The sequence below is a fragment of the Lepisosteus platostomus genome, chromosome 15 (genome assembly GCF_059453375.1).
Source record: "Lepisosteus platostomus isolate fLepPlt1 chromosome 15, fLepPlt1.hap1, whole genome shotgun sequence".
Lineage (NCBI taxonomy): Eukaryota > Metazoa > Chordata > Actinopteri > Semionotiformes > Lepisosteidae > Lepisosteus > Lepisosteus platostomus.
In genome coordinates, this window is record NC_142625.1 from 13,422,014 (window position 1) to 13,435,104 (window position 13,091).

General features: G+C 42.8%; 1 protein-coding gene across 3 annotated transcripts in view; it reads right to left on the reverse strand.

Moving 5' to 3' along the window:
* LOC148648015 (pleckstrin homology domain-containing family G member 4B-like) overlaps positions 1 to 13,091 on the reverse strand; it is a 44,699-nt gene that overhangs the window by 20,060 nt on the left and 11,548 nt on the right. For all 3 annotated transcript variants that reach the window (XM_088607589.1, XM_088607588.1, XM_088607587.1), the window contains exons 2-5: positions 10,141 to 10,338; positions 6,643 to 7,936; positions 4,777 to 4,989; positions 3,992 to 4,115 (exon numbers count right to left, since the gene is read on the reverse strand). In XM_088607589.1, the coding sequence (XP_088463715.1) occupies positions 3,992 to 4,115; positions 4,777 to 4,989; positions 6,643 to 7,936; positions 10,141 to 10,338 (1,829 nt within the window). The remainder of the gene's footprint in view (positions 1 to 3,991; positions 4,116 to 4,776; positions 4,990 to 6,642; positions 7,937 to 10,140; positions 10,339 to 13,091) is intronic.

The following is a 13,091-nucleotide window of genomic DNA, read 5'->3' on the forward strand; positions in this document are numbered from 1 at the left end:
CTATGCAAATGACATATAATTGTATATGCATGAAGAATAACTGGAAAAATGGGCCGGAATCCAGGAGAACATGATGAAAAAAGATGTTCTGCCTAACACAACACGCAAACTCTTCTGGAACCAGATAATTAACATCACACTCCTTCAGAGATCTGTCATTCATGTGAGAGGGGCAGCTCTTTGATATTCTGTGCTATTTTTGCCCTTTTACAATGCATGTTGGGTTTATGAATTACGCAACATTTTATTGACCTGTCACAAGACTTGTATAGGGGAAGCACACATAAAGGCAGCCAAGCTGCTATAATCCTTTTCTTCTGAACTATATAATGAAATGAGTTCTGGGGAAAACAAGGATAACTCTAGTCCACTAGTGGTAAGTTGTTTCATCATTTCTTCCTACAATGTGAAGTACAATACAAATATCTCTTTAAAAAACTCTTCACATTGCAGGAAGAAATGAAGAAACAACTTACTACTAGAGGACTAGAGTTGTCCTTGTTTTCTCCAGAACTCATATCATTATATAGTTCAGAGGAAAAGGAGCTTAGCAGCTTGGCTGCCTTTAAGTGTGCTGCTCCTGTACAAGTCTTGTGGCAGGTCAACAAAATGTTGTGTAATTCATGCCTTCGGAAGAAAGCCTGGTTAACCCTGCAGGACAGGGCAGGTCCAGAATCCTGACCACCCGTCAGCCCCTGTGGATGGACTGCTCTCCACCTGCGGGCAGTGGTGCCCACAGTTGTCCTGATGAACCGCCCTGCTCTCTTGATGTAGAGAGATTGGCAGACCTGTGCATCCCAGGCGCTGGTTTGTCTACAGTTTGTCACCGGAGGTCCTGCCTGTGTTCCATTCCTTGTTTCACAGGTCTCCTGTGAGGAGTGACCAACACCGACTGCATTGACCATAACTCAGATTACTACACAGCCCCTTTGGTACTGTAGCTTAATCTGCTGGCAGAGGCATCTGCAGAGATCTCGACCATAGTTAGCTCTGCTGAAAAGATTTCAAATGAGCTTTTTGATTACTTTGCTGTGCTTCATTGTCATTTTTAGTTACTTTGTTTAAGTCTTCGCTTTGTTCTGCTGGTATGTTCTCCAGTTTCAACACAGATCTGTAAAAACAGCTGCTAAATAGTCTGATGCTCACTGTGATTCTTGTCATATTTGTCATATCTGTGGCTCCTAAGTGATGTGCACTGAATAATTTGTTTTGTTTTCAGACTGAGGTAGGGCGCTGTGCAAAATAATTGCTTCCCCACAAGACACTTTGAAGTCTGTGGCTGCATTTTGTATTGCACTGTACCTATTCAGCTATCACCCTTATAACCATAGAAGTATCCAAAACAACCCCATCAAAGCAGCAAAGCCACTCCCTTATACTAACATTCACATCATACATTTCTCTTTTGTTAATTTCCCTCCCTGAGCTTCCACACTGCTAGAAGACATCTTCCAAAAACCCTGAAAAATAAACCCAATCTGTTTTTTGAAAAGCTTGCTTACTTAGACAACACAACTGTTCCATTTCATTGGAATTTGCAATACAATGCTTATATTGTACTAAACAACCCCCTACCGGAGACGGAGGGGGTATATATATTTTTACAAGCATGCCACCTTGAACTTAAGAGGACTGTCATTAAAGCTGTGTAAATACAGGGCATAGTGCACAGGATATCTGAGGCCAGGTTTTGATGTGCCAAAACAGAGTATAGCTTAGTAGACATAATGCACCTGACTCAAATAGACACACTTTACACATTGTCACATTTCTTAAATGTATTAAACTTGTATTCTTTCCAGGAAGTGTCAGTTAAGGGTCTTCTTAACTTCTAAGAAATGTTTGTTTTTCATCCTAATGCACTTTACATATATGATTGGACCCACCACAGAAGAGCAGCCCCCACCTGTACCAGTAGCCCAACTAAAGTGAGAAACAGCTTCAACAATTGAATTAAGGGGCGTCTTTAGAGGAGCCAGCTTGTTCGAGCTCAGAGTGGAATTTTTGCAGTACAGTGAGGTTAACACATCCTACTCTTATAATGCCATGGGATCTCCAATAACCAAATTCAGGTCCAGGAAGGCAGCATGGTTATACAGTATGTGAGGATCCTATTCAGTTGTTTTCTAAAGAAACCAGAAAATCAGCTTCGACAGCTTGACCTGGTACTTATGTTGAATATTTTATGATAGGGAAGAGTACCACCTACTGGTCCAACACGAACACTTTGCACACAGTAGCAACCTGATTTTCCTCAGAAGAATCTAGTCCCTGATCTAGGATAAGCATTGGAAAGCTTGCTTAACAAGATCAGGGTATAAGGTGGTACGGCTGTAGCTCACTTCAGACACAACAAACACAAGGTGCTGATATCGTACAGTATATCTGAAACTCAAGAGACCTGTGACACTTGCTGCAAAGATTGACTGTCCAATAAACACAGAAGTATGACTGAGAATGAGCTTTGTATAGTTGTCTTTATAAATGTCTGTTTCAGATAAACGGTGCAGGAAGCTTGATCCCCCATATTCTGGAATTAATCAAACGTATTATTCAAGCAAGCTATTGATTCATCCAGAACGCTAACAAAAATATATTTCAACATAAATAATATACCCCAAAATAATATATACAGATATTCTTTAATTTATTTAGTTTGATATCTGGACTATGAATCCAGACAATAAATAGCATTTAGCAGCACTTCATGTATGGGACTACACTTTTCTGAAGGCTGCGCTAATATTCTGCTGCCCCCTTGTGGGAATTGATCTGCAACTACAACAAAAAAAGGGTACAGTATTATGTAGAGAACGCTTGACTAATTCTGGCATGATACCATTCTGCCCCCTTGTGGAGTACAGATTTGACTACAGCATATGACAGGAAAAATGCTGCGATGTTTTTTTACTGTCATCTACATGCACAGCAATCATGCAAAGTGTGTGAGTGACATGTTGGCTCTTGTAAGAATCCGTGGGCAACTGCAGTTCAGTGACTAGATGTCAGTTCTGCATCAGACTGATTCTTTGACTGTCCTTTTTAAAACACTGTCAATTGCCAAACAGAACAACGTCTCCCCAGGAGTTCTGCTGCGATGTAAGACGAGTTTTTCCTATAGGCTCCATTCAACAGTTTCATATGTTTGTTTGCAGGTTTAACATGTCCTCCCTTCTCCCCTTGTTTGAACAGCTCAGTGTTTACACTGGGAACAGGCCAAGACTCAAACCAGTCATAAACCATTTGTGAATATTTTAGAAACCTGAGCAGGAAAACAATGGACTCTTTTGGAAGCTCAAACCAAAGAAACAACATTTTGAGTAATTAGTTAAGGTGGATTTTCTCCCCATGTGCCCGATCATGTTTAATGATATTGTAAGAAGACTAAATTGTGCTTTTATTTATGGGCATGATTTGTAGGATTAGATTTCACATTTATGTTGGCGCCTCTGGGTTTTTATCATAGATCAAGCTGTGTGCCGACAAAGCTTCAGACTGCTGGATACTGTGCAGAGAATGAGAAAGAGGGCGATAATCCCTGTCTTTGTGTTGACTATCCCTTCCACTGACGATGAAAAGATGAAAACTGCAATTCTTCCTGTGCCTCATCACATCGGTAAACATACATTTGCTGGCCATGATAGTAGAAGCTCCTCACAAATCATATGTCGGATTTCTGCAAGGAAAAGGACAGCAGAAACTGGATTCCAAAGGTTTCTGAAAAATTTGGCTGTCAAGTCAAGCTGTCATTCCATTTCACTGGCAAGATCACCATCTGTTGAGGTTGTGATGGCACTGGGAATTGGTGGGAACTGCACATTCCACCAGTTTTCAATAGGACTGCGATCGGAAGATTTGGTGGAGAGATCACTTAATCCTCCTTAATCCAATTACACAATACTGACCTTGAGAGAGACTGCTCATTTAATCTGGGGTTCCTAATATTTTGGCCAGTGTATGGAAGCAGGGGCCCTCCCTGTCAGACTCTCACCTGGGGATGGAGTGGAAGTAGAGAAGCAGCTTGCAGAGCTCCTGGCTGGAGACCAGCGGGGACTTCCAGCCGTTATGATCTGCAGAGACCTCCAACACAGCCCTGCCAGTCCTGTCTCTGCTGCCTGCAGTGGTGAAAGGAGGAACGAGCTCACTTAGAAAGGTCTCACACAAGAGCAGGCCATTCAGATCTTTTCGCAACCATCTTTCATCGCAAGTCAACTTACTCAAGAGACTTGGGAGCCCTCAACATGATCCCTAAATCAGAAAGTGACTTCTCCAACGGGAAAAGATAGTTGGACTCCAAAGACAAAGGTCCAAAAGAAAATTAATCTCTCAAACAATTGGATATCCATTAAACCATTTAGGCTACACTGTCCAAGACTTACACTATTGTCCAGTGAGGGCTAAGTCTGGGACAGAATGGCTTAAATGTTTTAATGGCGATATTCAGAAAAAAATAAAGGAAGAGAGTGCCTTACAAATTATACAGTAAAACACCTAAAGAGGTCATGATGACAGAATTTGCTTTTAAGAATACTACACCCTTCTGCATCTGCTGCTGTGTGCAAATTATACAGGCTGGCATAAACAAAGGGCATTGATCCAGATGCTGGGTACAGGACTCTGGCGCAGAAATGTGTAGCACAAGTGTCCTGGGCCAGCTCTTGCCCTTTGATGTGGGACAATTTGTTGCCAGCAGTGACATCTGTAAAGATAGCTGTGCTGCTACTGTGCCCCTTAGCCCACACCCTCGTTCTCCCCAGTGGCCACTGTACCCTGTACCTGGTAGACAGGCGATTCCCAGGTGCAGAAGGTGGCTGCTGAACTGTGCAGATGGTGGCATCAGGCTGCTGGCTCTGGAGGATCCCGGCTGGGGCAGTGGTCTCACGTGCTTTTCAGCTGGGGAGGAATGGGCTGCTTTCTCAGGGCCATTATCTAGGAGGGCAGGTCCCTCTGTTTCAGCTTTGCAGGTTTGGCTGGCATCCTGAGGGTAGACTGAAGAGTATCACCATTAGTTTTGCACCCCAGTGTCCACACTTTTAGCAATCTCTCTTGATACCCAGACACTGATGTCATAAAGTCAGACACTGATAGAAGCCAAGTGTAGATGAACAACAGTAAGAGGAACAATTACCATAAAAATTGATACGTACTGTATCTACATATCTTAAAAGATCATGTTATTAAAGACAGCTACTATGAATTAAATTATGATTACATTTTTATTACTGTTTGTATTTTTTAAAATCTTTGGATTATTCAGAGCAATGGACAATAGATTCACTATTATCTTGTTACGAGTAATGATCAAGACACTGACCCGTAATTCCATAGATGGACAGCAGGAGATGTGGTGAGCTGAAATAGTCACCACTGGGTTAATTTCACACTTGTTTCACAACAGACTCCCCTTCTCTTGTGACATATGTGTGATACATGGCAACACATTGTGTCACAATAATGAACGGCTTTATCACCCAGGGTGAAATCTCTAGAATTGTGAATCTCACTCAACAAGAAACTCTTCAGTGTATGTACTGTATATGCTGATGTTCAGGACCTCAGCAGGCTTACTAAATATCACTGGTAGAACCATCCAGAGATGCAATCAATTATAACAAATTATACCATTTCAATTATATAAACATGATTTATATAATTAAAAAATATTTTAAATTCTGAGAAATTACATGTCTCATTCTGTTCATTGATGCATCTGTGTAACAGCTCCACATTGAATTTGTCCTAACACTTTTTAATTTTAAATAGTGGTGAGAAAAGAAAGTGCACAATTCTTGCTTTGAACTTTAAGGTGAACACTTTTAAGTTGAGCAAATGCCAATGTTGTCTTTACTAAAGTTGCTCTCCTTTTGCTCCTCTTTGGTTTATAGGCTAACATATGCCTGCTGCTCTTTAAGACCTGACTTGTTTTAACTCCTGAATTCGCTTACTGCCAGCACACAGTCTCCCTTGTTTCCTTTACCCATTTAATATGGGTCTGCATCCATCTTTAGAATTCCTGGTGCAATTCAGAACTGTTTGACCCTGCCCTTTCCCCCTCACTGACAGCCACGTCACTCCGGGACAGGAATGCTGCAGTTCCTCAGCCTCTGCTAGGACAGATCTTTCATCAATCGCTATTTCTGATTCTGCTAGGGCCGCTCGGTTAACTTGAATGCCCTCGTATTAGCTGGAGGTCAGTGGTTAGTGGGTCTGTATTACAGAGAAGTCTTTTCACAGCAGCAATCAAAGGCTGTGCCTAAATCATCTCTCTTTGAAAGGCAAGTTTTATTGTCATTTGGCCTCCAGCATAATGAACTGATAGCAGAGTGATTCCTGAACAGATGTCAACACAGAACGTCAGGCCTCAGGCCCCCTCAGAATGGTCAAACAGAAATGATGCTATCTCAGTCTGCACTCTTTTTCAGTATCTCTCATGGATTTGCCAAACAAATTTGACCCATAATGTTTCTGCTTAAAGCCCATGGATTTTACATGCTTGCAGGAGTCTGGAACCTGATAAACTTGCACTGGGGAGATTTGTGATAATGCAAAAAAAATACTTAGCAGAACACAAGAAAAAAAGCACTAGATCAGACCATATTGATTCAGAGTCATGTCAGTACAGTCCATCACTATAGGTCTTACCTTTTTTACCTGATTTTCGTCTCTCCACTTTTGGGGATAGCAATCCAAATGCTGTTGTCTTCTTACAGTGCACTACCTGGACACTCGGTGTCATTTCTGTATAAACGCCAGGGCTTCCAGCTGCACCCGCCCTTTGGCCTACAGAACATTTGCCCAGGAGCTCTGGTGCAGGGGGAGGTGGTACTGGCTTCCCTTTATTCTTGCTACTGTCTGTCCCAGAGTGCTGTGCTGTACAACAGTGCTTAGTTTTCACCTCACCCACCTCCCTGCAGATCATGGATGAACCGCTGACATCTTTGGCAACCTGGTACAGATGCTCCTCATGGCAGCACTGAGGGGCCTGGGATGGTGACACTCTCTGACAGACAGAGTCCAGCCCTCTAGCAGCCTCTTCCAAAATCTCTGCGAATCCCCCTTGTTCAAAGCTGACGGGATTCTGAAGTGCTGCCAGATAGGACTCCCGGTACCTGCACCTCAGCTCCTGGAGTTCGGACTCCCGTCCTAGTTTCCTCCTCAAGCACGGGGTGCAGGGCTCCTCGGCAAACCTGAGAGTCCGTCCGCAGGGCATGAGATTCACATTAGCTGGGGGAGGAGGCCTTGGTGCCTCCAAAGAAGAGGGGTCTGGTTTGGTCCTTTGAGGGGTCCTGCTGGTTTTCTCCTTGGTGAACTCCACCAGGTCTACATAGTCCCCTTCCAGCTCTGGGTTGCGGCTATCCCAGGTGTTCGGAGACACCCAGCCGATGGGCTTGCTGGGTGGCTTGGACTGGTCCACCTTGATGAGCCTGGTGCAGCTGCTGTCAATCAGATGCAGGGATACAGCAATGCCGTCCTTGGCAGGGAGAATCCGGGTTTCTACGGAAAAGGAGGAGGGAGGTGCGCTTGGAGGAGGAGGCCCCGGACTGATGGGCGAGCTAGCCATGGCTTTGGGCTTATCCACAAACTCAGGATTCGCCACCTGCTCCCACGGTACTTTGACTATTCCCTGATCCGTGGACAGCAGGCAGGTGCGCAGTGGGGTTCCATGGCGGCCCTGGTTGACCTCCCGCAGCCACTCCTCGGTGAAGATGCTGGGGTAGGAGGTCTCGGGGACAGGGGTCTCCTCCACCTCCCGGAAGTCCTCCAGCAGGCTCTTGAGGACGATGCGTGCAGCCTGGTCTCCAAAGGGCTCCACCTGGAGGTAGAAGTCCCCCGGGCGCAGGAGGAAGGGGTTGAGAGGGGCAAGCTGGACCACCACCCTCTCTCGCAGGCAGAGCGGCCAGCCCTCGCAGCGAAACAGCACGTCAGAGAACACAGCCTGCGGGCAGGGCCAAACATTACAGTTTATTTCTGCTCACAGGCCATCGTCAGCAAAGAAACGTTATTCCTATTTCTGTCCTTTCCCTCAAAACATATCCAGACGTAACCTAACACCTACTCTGGCAACCTTACGATGTGTGTGTAAATACACCACAAAAGGAACAAAACCAAACATCCAGATAACAGCATAACAGCATTCTCTCCACAGATGAGTCTGCCTGAGAAAAACAACCTTTTGGATTATTGTAAATTAATGGTGCAAGGCAGGTTCAGAGGAATCAGAAGTAGCCACTGATCCAAACTCCAACAGAAACTCACCCATTTGGTATCTATTACAGACAGCTGCAGAATTTGTTTTAACTCATAAATCACCTTTAAAAGAAGCTTGAGATAAGAAGTGTGACCCTGCATGTATATCCAGATGCAGTGCTGGATTAGCTGGGGGTACAGCCCTGCCTGGAACTCTCCTTTCTTTAGAAGCTAATACCCACTAAACGAGGAAGAATCTGGTTAAGCAAAAGAATGTAAAGAAGAGGCAGCTTAATCTAGACAGAGGGAAACAAACTCATGTACAGCGCACAGACAAAAAGAAAAGCATAATTTCTACAAAACCAGGATCAAAAGTATTTCACGAATTAGGACTTGGGCTGGAAAGATGATACTCCTAAAGAGGTATCCAGTTTTTTCTTGTTAATATCCAACTATGTAAGAATAAGGGGCTGTTAAAGGGCTACAGCAGCTACCAAGGCCACACAGGACAAGACAGCTTTTCCATCTTCCTGAGAAGGGAATCTGTGGAACATTGCATCATCTATTGACATATCCCGCTGACAAAACAATATAATCCTCTGGAACACTGACAAGCCTCCCCAGCTCTCTTGTCTGGCTCTGAGCTACAGGGTCTCTTAACACTAAAACCACTGGGATCTTCCATCCCCAAAACAATAGGCTGATTCTCTGGCTACATAAAAGAGACTTTCTTTAAGTTGGTTGACAATAAAATTCTTTTGTTCTTGTGTGGTATCAAATCGCATTAATGTGAGTAACTGATCTTTTTACCTTTTTCTCAAGTGTGAATTTATATTATTTATATGTGTACACACTTGGTAAATGCTTGAGAAAGCCCGTTACCTAACCCTGAATCAGCAGAGCACCCCTAGGCTGTGATTAGCATTTTTTCACAAGATGGAACATCCATGTTTATGACAGATAAACTAGGCTTTTTTTTAACTTTGAAGCTGCCAGTTTCAAAAACACAAAGAAACAAAGTCATGTTTCCTCAGTGCTGTTGTATTCCTGTCTAGGTAATATATCTTTCAGAGAAATGAATGTAGAGTTGAGCTCAATAATTGATTAGCTTCTAAACAATTTTATTTTTGTCGTACTTAACGGTTCATAACAGCAGACAACTTTTCAACTATTTGGTTGTTCAAAAAATTCTAGTTTTGCCATTGCCATGCATTTAATTAATGGGAGATTGCTCTCAGTGGGTAATTAGTAAAAGATTGTCGGAAAACTCTGTAAACCTTCGACCCATCCATCCATATCAGAAAGCTACTTATTCTTGGTAAAGGTCATGAGAATCAGGTCCATTTTGGAAGCACACAGTGCAAGGTGGGACTCCACCCTGGTTGGAAAGAATGCATATGCACACACGGACAACTGAGAGTTTGCAAGTCAGCATAGCTGTGTTAGATGGGAAGAAACTAATGCAGCCAGAGAAAGAGAGGAGACCATGAAAGTTCAGCCCAAGTACAGAACCAAACTCAAACCGCTGAGAGGCAGAACAAACAAACAAATGGAGTTGAACACAAAAATTCAGGAGGAGGTCAAACCCTAATCTCGGCCACTTCCACCCACCTACGTATAAATATCCCACTCCTTTTGCGTTTCGTTTTCACATCCCTCACCCCACCATCTTTACAGGTTGTAAAGTCAGAAGATGGAGTCCACACTGGCTCTGGGACAAACTGGGTTAGGGTGAACTAAAGCTATGTGCAACATTTTGTCAAAGATGTTCATAAAATATATCTGACATTAACATCGCATCTTCTCTCATCTATCTTGTATCTTCATCTATCTTCTATCTTCATCAAATGCCAACATCCCCCCCTAAAAAGCTTGCCTTGTTGACAAATAAAACACATATGGTGGAGCAACTGATTTAGTATGAATTGTTTTTCTGTTTTGTAAGACACTTACACAGGCTGCCTGCTGTACACTTTCCAAGATGTGCTTGGCAGGGATGAGGAAGTCCAGGAGACACTGCAGCGCGTCGCCTTGGTAACGCTCCTCAATGACCCGGAACAGCTGGCTGAGGACGGTGGGTGCAGTGGCCTCAAATGGCGGGTAGAGTGCCGAAAGGGCACCCTGAATGGAAGAGTCCAGCGAGTCTGGGTTCTGCAGAAGAAGATACTGAATGTGAGAAAATGTAGGAGACTGAGAAGTAGATGGTAAGGCTCAATTCTTCTCAAAACTAATATTTCCTTTACAAACACAGGCACAGATTCAATTCAAATTTTAACACAACAGTCAATTGCAACTTGGACAAATACTAAAAGTACTGTACCAGCTGATGGTACTTTTCTGTTGGGCAAAAGCCACCAATAAAGAGAAATTCACCATCTACTAAATGGAAAGTTTAAAATGGGCAGATGGGTTGCAGTTAGACCAAATCAAGGTGCAGAAATTAAAGAAATATGAGAAAGAAACAGAAACCTCTGTTTTCAAAGACTACTGCAATCAATGCTCTAGTTTGGTTATAAGGAACAGGTAATGGGTTTATTCCATGCTGAAAAGATAAGAAAGGAAACACAACATTTCAGCTGTGAAGCCTTCTTCACCTGAACCTGTTACCTGTTCCTTTGCAGCCTATGCATGCTGATGCAGCTACCTACTTGAACTATTTTGGTTAGATATAGTCCTAGACAGCAGCCATATCACCCTGCTGCTCTTAACTGGCTACCCACTGAAGCTAAGCAGGGTTGAGCCTGGTCAGTACCTGGATGGGTGACCTCCTGGGAAGCTATGGTTGCTGCTGGAAGTGGTGTCAGTGGGACCAGTGGGGGGCACCCACCCTCTGGTCTGTGTGGGTCTTAATTTCCCAGTATAGTGGCGGGAACACTATACTGTAGCAGGTGCCGTCTTTCAGATGAGATGTTAAACCGAGGTCCTGACTCTCAGCGGTCATTAAAGATCCCCAGGCAGATCCTGGTGTCTGGGCCAAATTTCCCCCCTCTGCCTTTACCAAGGCCTCCAAACTGTCCCCAGGTATGACTGGCTTGCACTTGCCCTGCGATGGACTGGCACCCTGTCCAGGGTGTACCCTGCCTTGCGCTCCTTGCTTGTCAGGTAGGCCCCGGCTTCCCGCAACACCACATGGTATAAAGTGGTTTGGTAAATCACGTGACATGAGGTGTCCTGCGGTCTTATTGCCTTATTGTCTGTTTTGTAGACAAGGAGCTAAAAGATGTCTTATGTTTCCCAGAAGTGTAAAAAGCCACCTTTTTCTATCTGTTAGTTTTTTCCCCCATTTTCCTCAGTTTATGTATAATTTCATTTATGAATTTTAACCTCTCGAATGAGAACACATGGTTGGTATTTCTAATTTGTCTGTTCATTTTCTTTCTCTAACATACACTCCCTATAACCTCTGCTTAAAACAGCTGGATGGATCTTGCATTTTTTCAAATGTCTCTGACTTTCCAAGGACACTGAAAATGTCAATACAACATCTTACCCATTTGTTTTGTGTTTTAAAGTGTTTGGCATGTTAGACTGGGTCTATCTATCCTGAATACAAATAAATGAATGCATACGTAAAAGACAAACTAGGGTTTTACAAAAACACCACTTAAATGTTTTTCCTGACTGTGAAATGTAAAGTTGACCCTTGCCAATTCTTCTGGGAGATTTTCCAAAGAAATTTGACTTTAGTATTGACTGGGAGGAGCCTTGTGGCACAGTGTTAGACTATAAAGAATTTGATTCAGATTCAATAATGAAGCAAAACTAAAAAGATAAAACAATTGCAGTGAGATTCGTAAGGTCCCACCAGTTACCAGGACTTGTAGTAGTCGAAGGACACAAAAGACTACATTAGAAGCAAGCACAAAAATCATACAATCAGACAATTCACATACTCAAATAAAGAAGAGAACAGAAAAAATATACATACACACACCATACTATTCCCTGCTGGAAAATAAGGAACATAAAAAGACACTTTCAACTACTTTCAAGTCCAGAGAGACTGTTTACTTTACATGTCTGTTTCACACAGTTTTGCTAATAAGAATTGAACCCAATTGATCTTAATTCGTCTTTTTCCCTAGTGCAGCTGCAAAACATCTCAGTCTGCAAAAGCAATTCAGCTAAAAGGCCTTCATATTTAGTTTCTTTTTTATGTTAAGATCAAAACATTTTTATTGCAGATTTTTAACGTAGTAAAGCAGACAAATGTCAAAACAAGCTCTTTTGTTTTTAAAACAGAGGTGAAGTTCCTAACTGATCTAGTCTCTGCATATTGAGAGTAAAAGGAGATAGCTAGGAGTCTTGATATGAGATGTTTGGAAATTCGCAGTAGCTGTATATAAAACACATAGTATAAAGAACACTGCTGACCTGCGACCTGCATGATTCCATATTTAGCCCTCCTTGATTTAGTTCAGCCATATTCCAGAAGGCCAAAGGATAATGATGAAACACAAATTTAAATACTGTATTTCCTCCCACAAGTGTGCCACTGACTAGTCTCTTAGTTTCCTCCACAGTCTCAAAACCATTCAACAGCTGCTATTCTGTCCCACCTGTTTAACAGGCCTCTGAGCCTACATATACTGTACTGCACAAACAGATGAGCATTTACTTTGTATTGCACAGTTTCAGCACAAGACCAACAATGGCTTAGATTCTCCTGTGATTTAAGATTCTTTTTCATGTTGATACACAAGCCTCTTTAACAGCTTCTGAGACTCAAATGAAGCAATGAAAGACATTTCAGACAATCTGACTAAATCTCACGTGTTTCATGACAATCAGATAAGCTCATACAAGCCTACATGGATATACTGTACAGTTAAGTGTTATTTTCGTCATTACCACTTACTGTAGATATTCTACAGTGTTTTACTCTAGTCCCAATAGCTATGAAA